This window comes from Branchiostoma lanceolatum, chromosome 13 (assembly GCF_035083965.1).
Source record: "Branchiostoma lanceolatum isolate klBraLanc5 chromosome 13, klBraLanc5.hap2, whole genome shotgun sequence".
NCBI classification, from domain to species: domain Eukaryota; kingdom Metazoa; phylum Chordata; class Leptocardii; order Amphioxiformes; family Branchiostomatidae; genus Branchiostoma; species Branchiostoma lanceolatum.
Genome location: NC_089734.1, coordinates 14,900,080 through 14,921,514, shown reverse-complemented (window position 1 = coordinate 14,921,514; position 21,435 = coordinate 14,900,080). Strand labels below are relative to the sequence as shown.

The window sequence follows — 21,435 nt, the reverse complement described above, 5'->3', positions numbered from 1 at the left end:
GCTACAAAAGCTGAAGGTCTCATACCACAGTTCAAATGTGGGGAGTTCAGTACTGATCCCATTGCATGCTGGAAGGCACTGGCATTGTGGGTAGCACTGAGGGCAAAACAACACCATAACCATGACAACGCAGTTGCAACCAGACTATTTGTCAGGCTGGAAAATATAGTACAAATTGGTTCAATAGGAAGAATTTTTTGTGAAGAGAAATATTTTTACCCACAAATGCCCATTCGTATAGCCAGCAGACAAAATATTCTCCCTTTTTGACCGATTTCTATTAATTCACCAGCTTGGTACTAGTTTGCCCCTGTACTACCCATAGTGCCCTCTGCCTCCCAGCATGCACTGCGCTTGGTGAAAAGGTCTCTGACTTCAACAGTCTCTGTTTAAATGCTGCAGGTGTGTCTAGTAGAGAGACTCTGCGTTGTTGGTTCTTGGCGTCTTGATCTTTTCAATGTTCTTCACTATGAGGTCATGAAGGGCAGCCTGAAATAGAAAAACACAACAGTAAGAAAAAACACAGTACATGTTGTCTAAGAGCCCCAACATTAGTTGAAGAAAAAATACTGTTCCCAGGGTTTTTCCCAAATATTCACATTGAATGACAGAAAGGCTATTTTTCTCAGAAGAAATAAATCAACAACTTGCTATATTATTGTCATGTAACAACATTTATGTATATAATACACTCCTTTATGTCATACCTGGGCCACGAAAACGTTCGATATGGGTGTTCCGCATCCGGTGATAATTTTCCGTATCACACAGGGTTCTACCTGTATCATACAGGCTTCCATAGAATATTTAGAATATATTTTGAGTGTGCCGGTTGCACCGCTGTCGAAAATTTGAATACCGGATTCGGAGGTTGGAATCGATGTTGTTACGTTTACGTTTTGTTTGAGGACACAACTCTCAACTTCAGGCGTATTTTGCATTGAAACATGTATTTTTTCGGGTGGGTATAACATAAATAGAATACAACACGGTGTATTCCACATCACCCTCGGCCCAAGCCCTCCCGCGGGTCGGATCGCCCTCCAGCCATGTGGGTGAAACGGAATACCCTGTGTTGTATTCTATATTTACGTTTGGGACCAAATTGCAAACAACTCATTAACTATCAATGCATATATTACTTTTTGTGACCGCATCTGTAAGCAGCGATACATATAGAACACAACAAGGGGTATTCCGTATCACCCGAGATACCAGCCCGACCAAGGGTAGGATCGCCCGACGGCCGTAAATATTTGTAACAACATTGATTCCAACCCCCGAATCCGGTATTCAAATTTTTGACATCGGCGAGGCGCAACCGGCGTGCTCGAAATGCATTCTAAATATTCTATAGAAGCCCGTGTGATACAACTTAGGACCCTGTGTGATGCGGAAAAATATCACGCGGTCCGGAACACCCGTATCGAACGTTTTCGCGGCCCAGGTATGACATAACTATGAGTTACAGTATATAACTAAAGTCACCATTGCCCTGAGGAAGATGACAGACAGTCACCGAAACGTAGGCGTGAATAAAACACTTGATTGTTTTGCTGTTTACTCACATAACTGTTGCGGAGCTCACAACAGACCAATCGTAAGCTGATGAACTCCTTTTCGTCCATCTCCTCGACCGCCCGTCGATAGTCCTCCACGTGCGGGTACTTGGCTACTTTAGACACCAGCTTCCCTCTTGTAATAAAGTACCTACAAGGGGAAAAGCCACATGGACGGCCATGTAAGCAGATGGACAGAGAACATAAGGGAAAACCTTCACCTCCTCAACCTACAGTGTCAATCCTAAAGACATAGGGCAGGCTGCCATCAAGCCCTGCATCTACACTTAAGTCCGTTTTGTATAGTTTCTAAACCATAATTTGTTTGGGACTGTGTCTTGCGTAACTTCATGATGTACTTTGACTGTATTTTGTATCATCGTCGCAGTCACGTAATCCTTTCCCCAAAGGGGAAAAACAGAGTGACCATAAACCGTTATTAAACGGGATAGTGAGTGAGTGTGTGTGTGTGTGTGAAGTAGTCCAGGTAAGAAAAAAGATGCATTTCTTCAACTAATTCACCTACTCTCAAAAGATCAAACTCTGCATGGGGGGAATGCCTCTGACTTGAACTAAAAGGAGGGTCAGGTAGTACAAATGTAATTGTAACAGGTCTACCTTCAGGGATTGAAATACTGTTTGCACCAAAACTGGAGCTGTGCACCTAATTTTTACCCTAAATGGAAGCTGTGCACCTTATTTTTGACTGGGTGCATCATTTTGTAGGCTATAGAGCATTTAATGGCGAACCGCTTCGTCTAAAGGGAAAGAGTAGCCTTAGTCCGTGCAAGTCGCCCAACATGATGACGATGGGGTTAAGTACTATTATACACTAGTATACAGAATATCATATATATATAGCGAACATTTCTCGATCTAACTTACCTTGAGATCTGGTCGAGATAAGCTGCTGCCTCGCTTTCATACTGCCGCAGCTCGCCCAGCGTGTCTTCCTGGATGGAGACGCCGAAGTTGTTTCCGTCCTCGATTCGCGGGATCAGTAGCTGCACCCACATCTTCAACTGATGCAAAGATCATACCACAGATTTACATCATGAAACCTACCAGTGAACATGCAAATGATATGAAACAAAAGACTAGAGGTTCAACATTTGTCAGCAAATGCAAAATATTTCCACCATCATTCCTGAATTTTTTTGGAGGAACCCTAAACTAGAAAGGCAACATTTGCAAGATAATACAACATATTTCACTCAATCTGATTAGCGGGATCAGTAGCTGCACCCACATCTTCAACTGATGCAAGATCAGAACACAGTTTTGAATCAAGAAACCTACCAGTGATCATGCAAATGATGAGAAAGAAACGAAAGACTAGAGGTTCAACATTTGTCAGCAAATGCAAACTATTTCCACCATCATTCCTGAATTTTTTTTGAGGAACCCTAAACTAGACAGGCAACATTTGCAAGATAATACAACATATTTCACTCAATCTGATTCGCGGGATCAGTAGCTGCACCCACATCTTCAACTGATGCAAGATCATAACACAGTTTTAAATCAAGAAACCTACCAGTGATCATGCAAATGATGAGAAAGAAACGAAAGACTAGAGGTTCAACATTTGTCAGCAAATGCAAACTATTTCCACCAGCATTCCAGATTTTTTTTTGAGAAAGTAATTCCAAACTAGAAACGCAACATTTGCAAGCTAATATAGCATATTTCACTCCATCTGCGACTGGTTTGGGTGTTAAATATGACACAAACTTTTATGAAATAAGAATACTGGTCGGTACACAAAAATGTACATGTTCACAGCTCTGTCAGCAATTAGAGCAATGAGACAAACCGAATGTCTTCTTACCATGTTACATTTCTCCACTAGGGTCCTGATTTCTGGTTTCATGACTTCGATGATCTTTGTCAGTTTGGTGTTACAGGTGACCATGCCAGCAGGGTTCAGGTAGACCTTAGTACCTGTTGGTGAAAAAAAAAGAATTTAAACAAAACAATGGAGGTTTTGCTGGTAACAACATTTCCCTGAATCTGCAAGGTTTTCAAAGCCCCAGTCCAATCATAGTTTCATACACCTACAAAATGAGTGTTGGAGATATCGCTGATGTTATTATGCAGTGCCTTAAAGGAGCTCAAAGTGATATCAGCGCATTAGAAGTTGGATTTTAACATTCACTTGACTAAGTCCTTTCTATTAGATCTATCTACAGAGTTAGTCTAAATAACACAATCCCATGGAACGTGGACCTTCATGGAGCAAATATGTGATGTTCTTGTGTGGTGAGAATAAAATCTGGGCTTGTTTCTGTTTTCTTTATAATTCAAACGCCCAAAGTATCATACCAAAATCATGATAGGAATGTGCTGTTGACGATTGTGATTCCTGAAACAATGCAAGATGTAAGGACCAACCATTTGAATGGGGATGAGGGCCAGAGTACACTATGTGGAAACGGTCATTCGAGCAAACGACATACATTGTAGTATAGGATTGATACCTGTCTAGGTTTTTGGACACTGCCATATGCCCAGAAAAACAAGGGTATAGAGATAATGTTGCAATATTTAATAGATATATCAAATGTGTAAAAAAAAAAGAGAAATATGTCAAGAAAGCTCACCTTGGATGGAGAGCTCACCTTGGATATCATCCAAACTGTGCTCCAGCTTCCTTCTCTTGGCTTCTGACTGAGATGTACAGAACAAGACACAGTTGTAATTTATTTCCAGTAAGTTTTCAGACTTGAGACTAAAAAAAAAACTCATTCGGTACAACATATTATTTTCTTTTTAGATTATTAGGCACCCTGAATATCACACCATATTCAATATCCTGGTTCTAGTAAATTTACTTTAGAGTACTTTTTTTTACGGGAAGACAGAAGAATATCCTTGCTGCAAGTAAAAGTTTAAGAAATATGTACAGGCAAGTGAAAAGTTGGTTCAGGCCAGTACATTTTTTATATACTAGCCCTATAGGACAAGTGATTTTTTCAAAAAACTTCTCCAACCCTGATACTTGCGGGGGATTACGTAGATTAGAAGTTCCTTACCTGATGAGAGTTGACGATGACGGGATCTGGGACGGGCACGTTCAGGGTCATGTGCATCAGGGTCAAGTCTTCACACTGAAACATGTCCGACTGCAAGGAACAAAAGTTAATTTCATAAATACAAATACTGTCAATCTTGAAAAGTTTGCAGTGGCCAATGGATACTAGTACTGTTGTGACCCATGGATACTGTCTTGCCACCGGGAGATCTGCTTGGAGATTATTCTTACAGCCCACTACAACAGGAAGAGTTGTACGTGTTAACTAGAAATACTGCAAGATAACAGTGAGCAGGATTTTAGCTGCCAATTGGCTACATTATACACCTAAAGATCGATAGAGGAGGAAGAGTAAAAGAATTTCAACACAACTGAAGATGGGAGTTATCACAATTAGAAGACTCAAATCTCTATTGTATATGTTTCAGGGAGAAAAGCCAAAGTGGATGCCATGGAGCCGCTATGCAAGAGAAGAAGATTACGAAGGCTACAATGTGTTATGCAGATTCATAACATTGAATTGGAATACAGTCAAACCTGCCCAGGCGACCACCTTTTCAACGCGACCACCTGGCCATGGCGACCGCTTTTTCTCGGTCCCGAAAATTTTCCCCATAGGCACAAGCATTAAGCTGCCTGCCCAAGGCGACCACCCGTCCAACGCGACCGCGACTGCCACGAATTGGGACCGCACAGAGCACAATCCCTGCCCATGGCGGTCGCCTAATTTTCAAGCGTGTGGTGACATCAGATAATTTTGCTGTCGGATTTCACGGAAATGTTTTCAAGACTTTAAAGGACAAAAATAAGATCAAAAATATATGGAATAGCAATGTTATAACATCGATTCCTCCATGAAGTGTTTTAATAAAACGTTCCCCCTATAAACATTGTAAAGACAAATGTTTGTGATGTTGTTGTGCCTATCGTAATCTTATAGTTTAACGTGAACTCAGTTCCGTTTAAACTCAACTTTCAAAACGAATACGTAGTGCATGGCGTCAAAAAGTCAGATTTCACAGAAATAACTATCTATTTCTTGTATTTTCAACAAAAATGTGTCTGTATCTTGCTAAATTCCGCCGAAAAATGACTTCGCGGCGGGCAAAACATCAGGTGAGAAATGTTGTTCCTTGGTTCCGACGCCATCTTGGATTTCGGGCGGCCCGGATTTGGCGTACCGCTGACCTTTGTAAAACATGATGATTTTGTGTATGAACATTTACGAATACTCTAGTTATTGGTGAAAATCAAAATTCTTATTTTCTTTTTATTTCCATGAATCTCACAAACCTTTATTGGACGCTGTGCGTTCTGCTGCACTGACTAAATACCCTATGATGCGGTGGCACAGAGCTTCGCGGCGCGGCACGACGAAATCACACCGTTAACGCGTTCCGTCTTCATCTCTAGTTGTCAGATCGAAAATTTTTTGACCCTTTCATCCAGCGGTCGGCGACCCAAAAAAGGCTGGGACCAGCAGGCGTTTTCTAGGGATCTGTCTTAGGCCTTAAAACTTCGATGATGTGCGTGTGTGTGTGTACTATTTAATGTAACGTGTGAATGCGGGAGGGCGCTGCGAGATCATCGAGGCAACCATCGTTTTGTAGTCAAAATTATGACAAAAATTTGTACACGATGTAGCGGTATACAATTATTACATCGATAACGGAAAATGTAATTTTTGTAGGATCTTTCTGTCAATGAGAACTGAACCTGGTGAGGGTCATGCTGTCTAAATTCACATAATTTTTTCATCATTTACGTACTGTATTTGAAAACCTCGACCTGGAAACATGTGAGTGGAATCCTCTTCATGGCGACCACCTGTCCATCGCGACCGGTTTTGCTCGGTCCGCCTGGTGGTCGCCTTGGGCAGGTTTGACTGTATTTATAGTCTGCTGCAAATTGTTGACACTTTTGTTGCAATCTCAGAATTCATGCTGTGAATTGCAGGTAGGTACTTTGAGTCATGCCAATACAATTCATTATTTCTTTATAATCCAGAAAAAATAATATCTGATTATAAAGAAATGCAACGGCTGTTTCTGGAGTGGACTTTTTGAAAACTTTTAAGTGTAACTCAACATACAAATGGATTATTGTTCTGTGTATGACTGTTACCTTGAGTAGTTCATCCAGCTGAATAATTTTCTTGGGAAAGTCATCGGTGACGATAGTCTCTGCCTGCAAAACATACAAGTTATTACAACATGGTGTCATTAGAATATTACAATGTCCATGTGCATGCATGATAACTAGCGTAGGATCCATGTACTTATACCATGTATTCACTGTACCTTCCTTCAAACGTGAAAACCAAAGATGATGACTGCTATACTAGTAACAAATAGTTTAGTAGGTCTTGCCACCCTCAGACTGAGGACAAAGCATGATGCTTTTGCTTTTTTGTTAGTAATTTGCTATGAGTCTTTGCTACAGCTCACGTATTTACTAGTAGCACACCGGGTCACCCATACTCTTCTCAATAAGTGTGTTATGGTCTTTTTTGCGAATAGCTAGGTTTGGTGCTTACGCTCCTTCACACACAGATTCACAGTGACAGGACGCCGGCTTTACATCATCATCCTAAATGACAAATACAATCCCTTAAAAACAACATGTCCGATCTGGGGCTGACCCTAGGATCAGGAAGCAGGGTTGTGATACTGCTCGCGCTAGGGGGACATGTATCATGAATATGTACATGTATCTAGACTTTTGATACATCGCTCGAAATACTGGGTGCATGTGCACCCGTGTGCACCCAAAATTGGAGCTGTGCATCTAATTTTTGACTGTGGGTGCACCAGTGCACCTAGATATTTTTGTAGGCTATAGGATAAGGGTACTATTGTACACTAAGTATACAGAATATTCCACCAGAAAAAGTAGTATAACCTTTTGCTGTACTTTATTTGACGTATCACTAAGTCTTGTTTGAAATTTTAAGGTTTGCTATAGAATTACAGATTTAAGTTCTTAAGAGCGTTAAACATTGTTATTATGTTTTGCTGACATTCAACTTTATTCTATGTGGTGCACCCAAAATTCTTTCTGTGCACCTAATTTTGTGGGTTGGGTGCACCAGTGCACCTATTTCCAAAAATGAATTTCGAGCCCTGCCTATAGTTGATAAACTTCCATAAAAGTCTTTCTTTATAGTCATGCATAATCATGTTGCCCTACTAGTATGTGCTGGATCACATAAAAGCAGGATGTTACCTCCTTGCAGAAGTGTTCCTTGAAGTCTTTGACCTGGTGGTACAAATAAAATGAAGTCAGTCCAGTGTCTGATGAGCCAAGTTGACAATCTACTGAATCTAGGTAACAATATAAAGCTACAATAAGCGCTTTTGTATAATCAAGTACGCATGTGCAGTGTCAAAGGTGAAGTCCCTGGCTTGTAAACAGTCCTAGTCTTGACATTGTCTAGATTTGCATAACGATGCCCAGACAGGTTTTGTTTACATCTCAGGGGCCTTCACCTATGACACCGCACATGCGTACTTGAATCTACGAAAGCTCTTATTGAATAAGCCCACTATCTTATGTACAGTTCTTGTCTAGACACTAATAAACACCAATGCCAAGTCCAAACGAGTTTTGTTTACATCTCAGGGGCCTTCACCTATGACACTGCACAAGCCCACTAACTTGTGTACTGTTCTTGTTCAGACACCAATAAACAACAATGCCAAGTCCAAACGAGATTTGTGTATGTCTCGGGAACTTAGTTTGACACTCTACTCACAGTGAATGTCAAACAGTGAGCATTTCAAACCCTGAATCAGCTTATTTAAAGACATGACTAAGTCTTGATTTTCACCATGACACCTTAATTTTAGGTACCCTGGACTTAGATGAAGTTTACAGTGATGACCAAATTATGATATTCCACAAAGTCTTCCCAAGGAAAGATTATTGAACAAGCTAAGTAAACATGAAACCTATATGTGCCTAAGCTTTCAAAATTACAATGTATCAAATTCGATATTTTCATTATCGATAATCTCTAAAATTATACTCCCCTCCCCAGAAGTTAGCCTGACGAATCGCGCTCCTAGTGGCCAGCCGGCCTGTAACCGTGGGGGTCAGTAACCTCCGGCCGAGAGCTTGTGTAAATACAGGCTACCCAGAAGTGACTTGCACAAATTGTGTGGCCCAAGGGCTGCCGAAACGGAGATGGGCGCCGCCTTATCATATGTACCTTCGGTGCGGGAGGGACTTTTTTTTTAAACAAAGATGCTTATAGTTCTATCACTAGCTGATCTATCCCTTGAATGACATTTACATGTAGTGTCCCTGTTTTTCACTTGTCTTCAAACTTCTAAACGCTACTTTCTGCCCCCCCCCCCATAAGAATTAAAAAGCACGTGTACACAAAAATATCATAATTTCTCTGTGATAGTCAAACTTTTGGCACACAAAACACCTGATATGACTACAGGGAATGTCATTCGTTAATATAAACATTCTTGTAATTTGCAAACTTGAAAAGTTCAAAATCATTGCAAAACGCAGGTCCAAACGCGCCATTCATGAAAGGGGCCGGGGGGAGGGGGGCACTAACACATGGCGGGGACTAGAAGACAAACTGTTCCCCTGGGTGGGGGAGTTTTAGTGTCACTTACCTTGTCATCCTTACAGAAAGACATATTGATGCTTTACGCTACACACACGGATTTAAAAATAAACGTTTTCAATAAATATTAGATAAGAATATTATTCGAAGAACCGTTCTGTTCGCATGGGTAAATTAGCGCATGCGCACTTTTCGGGATGTACCAGTTTTAATGAAGGGGGTTTCTTTCTCTTAGGGTTTTGAAACTGCATACATGTATACTGTATTGAATATCCAATATCGCATGAAATTGCCAGTGTTTTCTGCATATACGTGGTCTCCAGTTGAACTCAAAACAATTTTTTTTTGGAAATTCGGAACAGTGGTTGAAGGCCTATTCGCCCATTTTCAAAGATTTAGAAAAATGGCATGTTCCGTTTTTAGCCGCCCAAAGAAACCTAATGAATGCATACGGCAGCTAACTTTAATACATTTCTGGTATTGGATAAAATACAGTTGATGCAGACGATTTAAACAACTTTAATCAAACTTTATTGTCATTTTTCTCAAATCATAATCAAAACTGTATTTCGGGCCCCTATGCTAACAGATCCTAAAAGATAAGAGCAATATTGATATCATGATTCAAAAGTGTGTACATGTGTTAAATAATTGATATTACCATCTGCTAGTTTAAGACCTTTCACTGAGGACAGGGTGTAAAAGTATGTCGAAAATATAAATCTTAATATTTTATGATTTTGTGTTCTTTTACCAAAACAACGGCAAAATATTTTAATGGCAAAGCAGACATTGTACAATATCAATAGGTACACAGGTGCATGCAATAGTGCAAAATGCAACTCTTCTGGTATTGAACTAAACACCGAAGATGAAAAGTGTAACATTGAATCATATAAGTGGTAAGATATTTCATCATCATCATCATCGGTCCTCCTCTTACGACGTGTAGCAAGTGAAGTTTGCTCTCCAGAACTTCTTGTCGTTCATTGCAGAGAGGAGTTCTTGTCCTTCCAAATTAGTTTCGGTCTCTATGAGTTTCTTGAGTGTTGTGATTGGTCAATCGGTCAACCAATGTCAAATAGTCAAGCAACTGGATTTGATTTCTACATAATGTTACAGGTACTTTGTAGCAAATTCAAATGATCTAAAATGTAAAAAAGACAATAAACAGACTGATTCACTCACTCACTCACCCAAATCAATCAATTAATCAATCAATCAATCACTCTCACTCACTCACTCACCTTCTCACTCACCCACTCACTCAATCACTCACTCACCCACTCACCCACTCACACTTGCACACACTGTGACTAGCTCTACCTCACTGACCTACTCACTCACTCACTCACCCACTCACTGACCCACTCACTCACCCAGTCACTGACTCACTCACTCACTCACTCACCCACTCACTGACCCACTCACTCACCCAGTCACTGACTCACTCACTCACTCACTCACCTACTCACTCACTCACTCACTCACTCACTCACTCACTCACTCACTCACTCACTCACTCACTCACTCACTCACTCACTCACTCACTCACTCACATCTGCACATTAGAACCTAACCGCCAGGTGTCGCAGGGGTGCGGGATGTTCCGGTCACGTGACAGGGGGTCAGGCAATTGAGCATTACTCAGACCCCTCTGACGTGGCACATGCAACGACACCTTTTCACATCCGCCATTTTGCAGACTGGTATCTACCTGAGGTGGGTCTCAAAATCTTTCCCTAAACGTTTTAACCAACATTTCCTCTCTTTTCCTTCGCACACATTGTACCTAGATAGTCCTAGAATGTCCGGGAACGTTTACAGACGGTATTTTAAGCCATGTTTGATGTCTTGTTCCTCATTGCCCAACGTTGGCGCCGACTTCCGCTAGTGTACATGACACGGTTGTCTGTCCATTCTTGCAAACGTTTTTACGAACAGGTTGTTTTCTGATACCGATTTTTGGCTTAGAACCCTCAACCTAACGATCCCTTTGCTGTGATTTAGTTGGTAGATATCTTGAAGGCTTGTTTTGTTGCGTTTTTAGGTGTCAAATTGTTCTGGTTTTGAAATTTAGGGCAGTGAAACTGGAACGACACTTGTAAATCGCGCCCGTGGATGGAGGTTTTGTTCAGTCATTATATTCGCCCCCCTCCCCCTTTCAAACCGCACATTTTCGGTTTATACATCAGTTTGGAATGGATTTAGCGGCAGTAACACATGGAATTCGTCGAAAACGTTCGTCTGAAATAGAAGACATTATCAAATCGTGCGTAATGCTTCTGGAATGTTAGGATGGAGGAAAAAACGTGCAATGTCCACGTATATAGTAAGTCACCAAAATTTGCTGTCACGAGTTTTCAGGGCGTGACAAATAATTTAAACTTTCTTCCCGAAACTTTATCTTATCCCTCCTCAAAATCACCCCAAAAAAAGCCCGTGAAATTATGTATTAGACAGATTTTCGTTTTGTTGGATAAACGTGGTGCAATCATAGGTTTTCATACCGTGATTTTTGTCAGTTAGGACTGTAGTGTAGATGTCTTTTGCAATGTAAATTTTAAATCAATCAATCAACACGTTTTACTCATTTTTTTTAAAATTTGACGGTTTGAAATTATTGTTCCCACAAAAAGTTGGATGTCATGTTTTATAATTTCCATCCCAAGCAAACAAGTGTAAGGCAAAAAAAGTAATGGATGTATTACAGTCAAACCTGCCTAGGCGACCACCTCTTCAACGCGACCACCTGGCCATGGCGACCGCTTTTTCTCAGACCCGAAAATTTTCCCCATAGGCACAAGCATTAAGCGGCCTACCCAAGGCGACCACGCGACCGCCACGAATTGGGACCGCACAGAGCACAAACCCTGCCCATGGCGACCCTCTCATTTTCAAACGTGTGGTGACATCGGATTTTGCTGTCGGATTTGGCGGAAATAAGACCTTGACGGACAAAAATATATGAATAGCATCGATTGCTCCATGAAGTTAAGTGTTGATAAAACGTTCCCACTATAAACATTGTAAATATAACATAGGTTTGTGAATACATCGTAATCTTATACCGCAAGCTCGGTTCGGTTTGAACTCAATTTTCAAAATGATCACGTAGTGCATGGCGTCAAAAAGTCTGATTTCACAGAAATTACTATCCATTTCTTGTATTTTCAACAAAAATGTGTCTGTGTCTTACTAAATTCTGCCGAAAAATGACTTCACGGAGGGCAAAACGTTGGTCGAGACATGTTGTTCCTTGGTCCCCGACGCCATCTTGGTTTAGGCGCGTCGTAACGCTGACCTTTCTAAAACACGACGCTTCTGTGTATGAACATTTAGAATACTCTCGTTATTGACTAAAATTAATATACTTATTTTCTTTTTGTTTCCATGAATCTCACAAATCTTTATTGGGCGCTGCTTGCATGTAATTGCGAGCTCGGTGGTGGTATCACAACGCTCTGTTTTCAGTTGTCAGATCGAAAACTTTGTGCCCCTTTTAGCCAGTGGTCGGCGCCCAAAAAAAGACTGGGGTCAGCAGGTGTTTTCTAGGGATTTTGTCTCAGGCCTTAAAACTTGCGTGTATGTGTGTACTCTTAACGTAGCGTGTGAATGCGGGAGGGCGCTGCGAGATCATTGAGGCAGACAATTTTTTATTAGTCAAAATTATGAGGGAAATTTGTACACCATGTATCGCTACCGGTATACAAATATTACAACGATAACAGAAAATGTAATTTTTGTTGGATCTTTCTGTCAATGAGAATCGAACCTGGTAGAGGTCATGCTGTCTAAAATCACATACTACTTTCCATCCATCTATGTAGTAGTACACAGTATTTGAACACCTCGACCTGGAAACATGTTATGATTGGAATCCTCTTCATGGCGACCACCTGTCCATCGCGACCGTTTTTGCTCGGTCCCCCGGGTGGTCGCCTTGGGCAGGTTTGACTGTAATCAAATTTTTTTTTCTTAATTTTTTTGTCACTCTGTCCAATGTTAAAGACATAAAAGTCAATTTATTATGTAAAGTGTAATTATGAATATGTAAATTATGCAAAGGACCAGTAGAACTTTTGACTGCCTTGGATCTCTTTAGAATACTGGACTATAATGTTAGTATTCAGAGAGAGAGAAAAAATGACAATGCCAGTATAAGAAAAAGAGATTTTCAAGTTTGATTGATTATTCCTGTCAATGATACAGAAGTTTTGAACATAATTGATTTTTTTTTTAACGAGCCACAAAAGAAAGAAAACACTGATTTTGAAGTTCAAATTGTGACATGTAATATATACATGCATTGCTATTGGATGCAGTCAAGCCTGTACTAGGAGTAGCGGCCATCTCTTCAGAATAAGGATAACATGGCCATTGTCCATGTTCTCGTGGTTTCTTAGATTATGTTTCCCATAGACACAAGCATTAAGAATCCTGTCTATAAGGACCACCCTATATGTAGGATGATAGGATGACTACTAGTACATTCTTCAAAATCTTTGAGTGGCCACTAAAGACAGGTTCGACTGTATTTTCTTTCACTACTATGTTGTTTGCAAAGGTGATGTCATCCATTAAATAGTGGCTGTCAGAGCAGTACATACCATAGGTTACATTGGGCCCATCAAAAAAAGAGCTCTTTTACAATATTTTCATTGGTTATTGCATGATTGTGATTCTTCCAAAATACAGGTAAAATTGTTGCAGCTCGCTGAGTTATAAAAGACATCATAAAAATGATAAGTCGCTGCATTGATGAAAAATTATTCTTGGCCTCTTGTGCAACATTTGAGCGAATAGGGCAAATTACCTCACAACATACGAAGGATTTATACTTATATATTGTAAAACAAACCTAAAATTTATGATCATTTATGAGTACACAAGACACAAGATAACAGTATTGATATCAGCCCATATATTTTCAATATCCAAAGTTTTGACAGGGCTAAGTATTGGTGGTGTTAAAAAAGGTTTTAATACCGGGTAGGTAAATTGGGTACATGCCCAATCCACAATCTTGGTTAGTTTTCAATGTCAAAGTGTGTGGGTTGGTGTGCACCAAACTTGGCAAATGTGTCAGTGAGTCAGTGTACACTGAAGACTGAAAACAAAGATGGAATTCTCTGGGCATGTGGTCACCTTTAGTCGAGCAGGGCTAACATAATCACTACATGTAGGCTCAGTATTTAAAGGAACAAATAAAACTAACGCTGTCAAGTTTTACGCGAAGGGATAGTTTTGGATGAAACTTAGAACATACTGTAAATTATAAAATGATCATAGTAATTTGTTTTTACAGTTTTCAGAAATTATGACGTCGCAAATGTTTTTCCAGTGTATTACATGTACTACTGAACTAAAGAATTGTTTCAACCATAAACGTAAAACACAGCGAAAACCTCCCTTTTCCTTCTACGGTGAAATTCAGTCCCCGCAAAAAAATAATTAATGAATGACATAGAGGCCGAGGCAGGGCACAAGCTATTTGTAAAAATCCAATCTTTTTGAAGGGTTCTCTCTAACCCAACCATTAATAACACCTTTAGAGTGTAGATAATTAATGGCAAAATGATTTGACAATGTTTCAATTCCAGCTATATAGATTATAATTAGGATACTTTATTGGACAGGATCTTTTCCATCGGTTTCTTTCATTGGTTCATTCATTGATGACTGTAAATGCATTTAAGTTTGTGTGGTTTTTATTTCACGCTAAGGCGAAAATGGAGTGTTCGCCATGGTTTTAAGTTTGCGGCAGCGCTATATTCACATACTACTTTAGCATGGGACAAAAATGTTTGCAGTGAAACAGTCGCCGCGAAAACCGTAAACATAAAACCACCTTGAACATTTCTGCATTTACGGTAATGTGAACATTTCAAAATTTACTGTAAATGCTTTGCAGTTAAAACATACTACCTAACCTATGTCTGCATTTACAGTAGTTGCCTGGATAAGAACTTAAGACTATTCTTGTACAGTTCAGTACTAACAAATGTACATGTCATGTTCTTTCCAGGCCTTTTTGTGATAAGCGCCAAATCGTACAAGCAATCGACCATGGGGAGCGTGTTCGGTAAGCTGTTCCAGGGCCTGTTCGGTAAAAAGGAGATGCGCATATTGATGGTGGGGTTGGACGCCGCAGGAAAGACGACCATCTTGTACAAACTCAAACTTGGAGAGATTGTCACAACCATTCCAACTATTGGTAAGAAACTTCATACCATAAGAACTTTTTCTTGTTCTATCAAACTCTTTGGTCATTTGAGAAGACCGATGTGTGTAATTTTGACGGATATGATAGCTTTTCAGTGTTCTCGTCAGGCCTTTTAGCATAGGGGCCCCCGATGCTGTGATCTGGACCCCCGATGCTGTGATCTGGACCCCTATGCTGTGTTTCAATGAGCATAGGGGTGTTTCTTTCTGGGAAGAACCTTCATACATCTTATAAAAAGTTCATATTTGGCTTTCGAGTGAGGATGTGACAGAGGAAAAACTTAACTTCACAAAATTAATCCCTCAAAATGCAAGAAATGGTGCTTTATTTGGTTATGAATTTCAAAATTTTGTGCGGGAAGATGCCAGACTCCCAACTGTTATCATGTCTTTGGTGAGTGACTTGCGCCGCGCAAAGTTGCCGTTCTGTACCTGACCCCTATGCTGTGAAAAAATCTTTGTGAGAACTCTGCCTTTTCTAAATTGTGGCAGAGGCTTAGTATGATTTTTAGATTACCATCTAGGAGATGATAGATGTTTTAATGTGTCCTTCTGTTGGACAAACATGACTTAAATGTGACAGAAACATTATGTTTGCACCATAGACTGTGTAACACAAGCTCTCACTGCTGGGCTGTCTCCAGGACCTGTCCCTCCGTCTTGGGACGGAAATTTGCTTGTTGTGACGGGGAAGAAATCACCCCATCCAAAAAAACTGAACTTTATGACCTGAAATTGATTTAAAAAATGTATTTTCGTAAGCTTAAAATTACAGATTTAACGAGGAAAATTAACAACATGGGCTCTGAAACAATGAGTGGGATGGAAAATGTTTAAAGCTGAAGACAGCCCTGTCTCACTACTGTAAATGCAGAAATGTTTGCAGGGATTTAATTTTGCGTTAGGAAGAAAATGAAGTGTCCATGGTGGTTTTGAGTTAGTGTTCGAAACAATAGTAGCGCTACAGTCACACAATTGAACGACTTTTCGCGGTGGTTTTAAGTTTGCAGAAAAGAGTTCATCGCGAACAAAAAACTTCCACGAACGTTTCTGCATTTACAGTATTAAGAGCTCTATGGAGACTCTCCCTGCAGAGTTTGCAGTTTTTCACCTAGGCTACACCAAGTAATTTTTATGGATGACGTCCGCGCGCATTGATTTTGGTCTGTTCCCACAAAAAAAACAAGAAATTCCGCTTCCTGTAACTATGACCAAAGAGTTACGACAGTGCCGCAAATCAATGGGATATGGAAAGAAACAGGACAGGACAACAACTGCTGTTCAACTTCAACTGTTTGTTCAAATTATTGCTGTTTTTATGATGAATAAAAGAATTGTTAGTTGTTACACTGTGTTCTCCCATTCAATTTGTGTCCTAACATGTGTCGTCGACTATTATATTTCTAATCTAGGCATCTTGTTTTTTTTCGGCTCTCCCTTTTTTTTTTTCGCGCTCTCGCATTTGATTTAGGGTCTCCAAAGGACGTCATCCATAAAAAATTACTTGGTGTAGCCCTACATGAACAACTGATTGATCTTGTGTTCAAATTTATCCGTCCTGATAGGTTTCAATGTAGAGACTGTTGAGTACAAGAACATCAGCTTCACAGTATGGGACGTGGGGGGACAGGACAAGATCAGACCACTGTGGCGTCACTACTTCCAGAACACACAAGGTGAGTAACCTCCGTCAAGGGAGGTATCGTTTTTGATGTGTCTACATTCCCGCATACTTTGGACAGCATAACTCGACAAGCTAAGGATGGATTGTAATCACATTTGGTGACTGTGATAATCATAACGATCGCATACCAACTTTTATGAGCCTAAGGCGCAATCTAGCTGTCTTGAGATGAAATAGATAAATAGAAACAAAAATGTGTGTACATGTAGGTCTTAGGAAGACCAAGGTTAGGGTTAACATTGGGTCTTCTAGCTGCTTCCCTTGGTACTGCAGTGGGACTTCCTGTAACTTGTATTTTTAGATTCTTGCACTTTTCAAATCGACACTTCTTTACTTTTATCTTTTGAAGCAGTAAAGGCCTAACTTGCATTGCTATTGTGGTGTACTCAGCATGCAAATTTGCAATACCTGGTTAAATTCTGAGCAGAAAGGACTTTTTCTTTAACTGTTCTATAATTTACCATTGTACATAACTTAAAAAGCCATTTACTAACATTGGATATAGAACTGATAAAGTTTATAAATCATCCTTGGGGCAACTGCGACCCAGCCTTCTATAAATTCTATTTGTTTACCCTACGCAACCAATTTCATGCTCACTCTTTTAATTTCTTGTCTGATCAGCACCTTTTGGAAAGCATTTCTTCTTTCACTTACAAGGTTTTGTTGGTGACATTCCTTTTACCATATCCTCTTGTAAAGGGAAAGTCTCAGATGTTCTTTCCGAGTGAAAGCTAACCCTTAGCAACCAAGTACATGCTCACTCTTTTAATTTCTTGGCGGGTCAGCACCTTTTTAAAAGCATTTCTTTTTACACTTACACTGTGTGTACAAGGTTTTCCTGGTGACATGCCTTTTGCCATATCCTCTTGTAAAGGGAAAGTCTCAGATGTTCTTTCCGAGTGAAAGCTAACCCTTAGCAACCAAGTTCATGCTCACTCTTTTAATTTCTTGTCCGATCAGCACCTTCGGTAAGCTTTTCTTTTTACACTTACACTGTGTCTACAAGGATTTGTCGGTGATGTGCCTTTTTCCATATCCTCTTGTAAAGAGAAACTCTCAAATGTTGTATCCTAGTGAAAGCTAACCCTTAGCAACCAATTTCATGCTCACTCTTTTAATTTCTTGTCTGATCAGCACCTTTTGGAAAGCATTTCTTCTTTCACTTACAAGGTTTTGTTGGTGACATTCCTTTTTCCATATCCTCTTGTGAAGGGAAACTCTCAGATGTTCTAAAGCTAACCCACGGTTTCCGTTCCGTAGGCCTTATCTTTGTGGTTGACAGCAATGACAGGGAACGTGCGACAGAGGCTCGGGAAGAGTTGCAGCGGATGCTGGCGGAAGACGAGCTCAGAGATGCCGTATTGTTAGTGTTTGCCAACAAGCAGGTAAAAATCACAGATTCCTTCTGACATTCATTGTTTTAATGGTTTCCATCCCGTAGGCCTTATCTTTGTGATAGACAGCAATGACAGGGAACGTGCTACGGAGGCTAAGGATGAGTTGATGCGGATGCTGCAGGAGGATGAGCTTAGAGATGCGGTATTGTTAGTGTTTGCCAACAAGCAGGTAAACAACGGCAGATCCTGGTGAAAAGAAATTCTCGGTGGTGTCTTGAAGCACAATGGGTTACTAACTTATTTATCTATTGGCCGTTTCACAATTTGAACTATGCATGCACCATGTGATGCATTGCATATAAAATGTCAAAATTGAAGGCCCTTAGACCAATAAAACACACCTGGGCATATAGCATGGTTAAAACAAGAGATTTTCACAAGTTGGGGTCTTTGACCTTTGGCCTGGTGCATGCACATTTCAAATCGTGAAGCGGCTTATTGAGATTTACCACGTTTGTGGAAGGAGTGACATAACAGGTGACTGTCACCTTTTCATTGTAAAATGTTTGGTGGTTTTATTGTAGAGGTTTTAACAGTGACCACGAAATTATGATGTAATTTGAGTTTTTTATTGATACTCCTGAATTGTTTCAAATGCAAAATTGAAACCCTTTTTAGAACCTTCTTTCCCCTCCTATCACAAAATTTAGTCCCCTTGGAAATAGACGTTTGTTAAGGTAGAGATTTCAATATCACAAAATTGTTAATTTTGCCAGTAGAGATCCCAAACCAGAGCCTGCAGATTTTAAGATGTTCACTTAAAAGACAGAAGTTATCATTTTTGATTCCTGTCACTTTACATCAATGAATTGACCTGATTAATAAATGGGAGACAGTCGTAACACATTCCTAGAATCCTAATCTGAGTCTGTGTCAGATTGGGATCTATCGGCGGAATCAGTGATTTTGCCAGATAACATTTGATACCTTAACATACACAAGGTTTTGAAGTGTGGTGGGTTCTTAAACGTGCTGAAGGTTTGGCTCTCCTCAAATAGTTAACATCCTAGAGCCAACAAACACTGACTTTTTTTTTTCCGACAGGATCTTCCCAATGCCATGAATGCTGCAGAAATCACGGACAAGTTGGCATTACATAACCTCCGTAACCGCCAATGGTACATCCAGGCAACATGTGCAACAAGCGGCGACGGGCTATACGAGGGGCTGGACTGGCTCTCCAACCAACTGAAAAACAACAAAAATTAATTTCATCGCCAGCAGAAACACATGGTTTTGGGCAGCTTGAAGGGGGAACTGTTCAACCTTGTATAAAGCTATCCCTGATTGACCGTTGTAGCTTTCCTTGTAATTCTGTGTAGGATTTTATTCCTGTTTCGAGGATCTCTTTTGTCTGGATGTGTTTGAGTATGGTGAAGAGAAGGCTCTAATTTGGAAGCATTTGAAATGTTTTCCCATTTGTTCGAAAGCTATAACCAGTGATACATAACTCGAGGTATTGTTGCCGCATACCTGTTTGCATCCTTTTCACCTGTCTGCGCACCTGTTTCACAGTACATGTAGCTGCCACAGGTGCATCACATGGTACGACCGCAGTAATGTGTCAAAACAAGTCAGTCCAAAACTTTCAAACATCAGGATTAGTGTACAGATTTGTGAAGTTGTTTTACAAATAGGATGGCATAGGAGCAATGCGAAGGGGACTGGAGGAAGGTAAAGCTTTTGGGAATATGTAAGTAGAGACCTCGACAGGGCTTAAGACATACTACTCAACGTGTACCCAGAATTATAAGAAAAGCTGTAAGGGTTCGTTCAGGTTTGGAGAAGTGGTAGTGTAATCATTTGTTACATAGCGTAAGACCTTTTAGCAAAAAAACAAAAAGAAACGAGAATCCGATTTTCCTCTCACTTTGATTTTCAAGTTATTAATTAAGTGTTCTCTGAGCCCAGACCAAATTATGACACATAAAAAAGGTTGTGATTATATACTGCACAGAACCAGACAAACCTTGAACACATTTCCTCATTTGTACATTTCCTCTTAGTTAGTCGGTTACTGGCACGTAGGAGAAACTAGATACACACAGAAGACAGTGCAGTGTGTTGAGTAAAGTAAGCTAAATGTCCACGACAGGTCAGATAAATCTATGGATGGTGTCCGCAAAAACATTGACTTTCACCTAATGTCGCTAGGGTATGATACACACAGACAACAGATACTAAAAACACAACAGTTTGATGTAAATTATGTGAAATATCTAGCAAGTTTTGCAGCAAGCAGACATCGGTTATTTGTAGAGGACTGTTTGTTCAGAAGATGTACCTTAATCAGTATATTGTGTATTTTCTGTCTTGATGCTACTAACATAACTACTAAATGTCTTGCTTTTTTTGCATTGAATTTATAATTGTTGATGACGTCATCCATATGGTTTATTAAGATGGCCTCTAGGAAAGAAGTGAATTTTGGATTTACTCATCAGCATAGGCAGTACTGAGATGGCTGGACAGTTTAGTGGTGAATATATTGTGCCAGAGTTCACTGTCGTTATTGACTGTCATCTGTATCGCACTGGTTGTGTTTCGTCCGCAAACTTTACGACTGCAACTTTGCTTGCAAAGTCTATACGTTTTAGGTCCGCTTAGACACTCTCGACTACTTTTTTGGTGTTTGTTGGGGAAAAATCAAGTTTAGAGATGTTGTTTATTATCGCCTGCAGTCTGACCATAGAAAGGCACTCTTTTCTTGAAAATGATTATGGTAATTTTATGGACAGTCGGTTTGTAAGTTGTGAAATGTGTATAGTCCCAGTAAAAAGTAGCGACAACCCTGTATTTGTAGTTACCTGACAACAAAGCACTAATCGTCTAAATATATATAAAGATGTGGTACACGCATTTGCATCAGGACGTTTTTTTAGGCAAGGTGTGAAAAATCAGTATTCCAACACATTCAAGATTGGTCAGCTGTACAAAGATGTATCACT

At 40.1% G+C, this 21,435-nt stretch overlaps 2 protein-coding genes across 4 annotated transcripts; one reads left to right on the top strand and one right to left on the bottom strand.

The window, feature by feature from the left end:
- Positions 1 to 296: 296 nt before the first annotated feature.
- On the bottom strand, positions 297 to 9,369 carry LOC136447086 (proteasome activator complex subunit 3-like). 2 transcript variants are annotated; one of them, XM_066445768.1, is made up of 9 exons: positions 9,228 to 9,369; positions 7,819 to 7,851; positions 6,718 to 6,780; positions 4,595 to 4,684; positions 4,163 to 4,229; positions 3,391 to 3,503; positions 2,445 to 2,581; positions 1,569 to 1,710; positions 297 to 489 (listed from the first exon to the last, which is right to left on the bottom strand). In XM_066445768.1, the coding sequence occupies exons 1-9, from the start codon at positions 9,249 to 9,251 to the stop codon at positions 409 to 411; spliced, it is 750 nt and encodes a 249-aa protein (XP_066301865.1). In that variant the 5' UTR covers positions 9,252 to 9,369; the 3' UTR covers positions 297 to 408. The 2 variants fall into 2 exon arrangements, with proteins under 2 accessions (XP_066301865.1, XP_066301866.1); XM_066445769.1 differs by having other exon boundaries at positions 4,181 to 4,229.
- A 1,415-nt stretch (positions 9,370 to 10,784) lies between these two features.
- Positions 10,785 to 19,778, top strand: LOC136447982 (ADP-ribosylation factor 1-like 2). Of its 2 annotated transcripts, none has more exons than XM_066447140.1 (5): positions 10,785 to 10,900; positions 15,207 to 15,395; positions 16,969 to 17,079; positions 18,532 to 18,656; positions 19,532 to 19,778. In XM_066447140.1, exons 2-5 carry the CDS (start codon positions 15,248 to 15,250, stop codon positions 19,694 to 19,696), a joined length of 549 nt encoding a protein of 182 aa, XP_066303237.1. In that variant the 5' UTR covers positions 10,785 to 10,900; positions 15,207 to 15,247; the 3' UTR covers positions 19,697 to 19,778. The 2 variants fall into 2 exon arrangements, with proteins under 2 accessions (XP_066303237.1, XP_066303236.1); XM_066447139.1 differs by lacking the exon at positions 18,532 to 18,656 and adding an exon at positions 18,351 to 18,475.
- Positions 19,779 to 21,435: the final 1,657 nt, after the last annotated feature.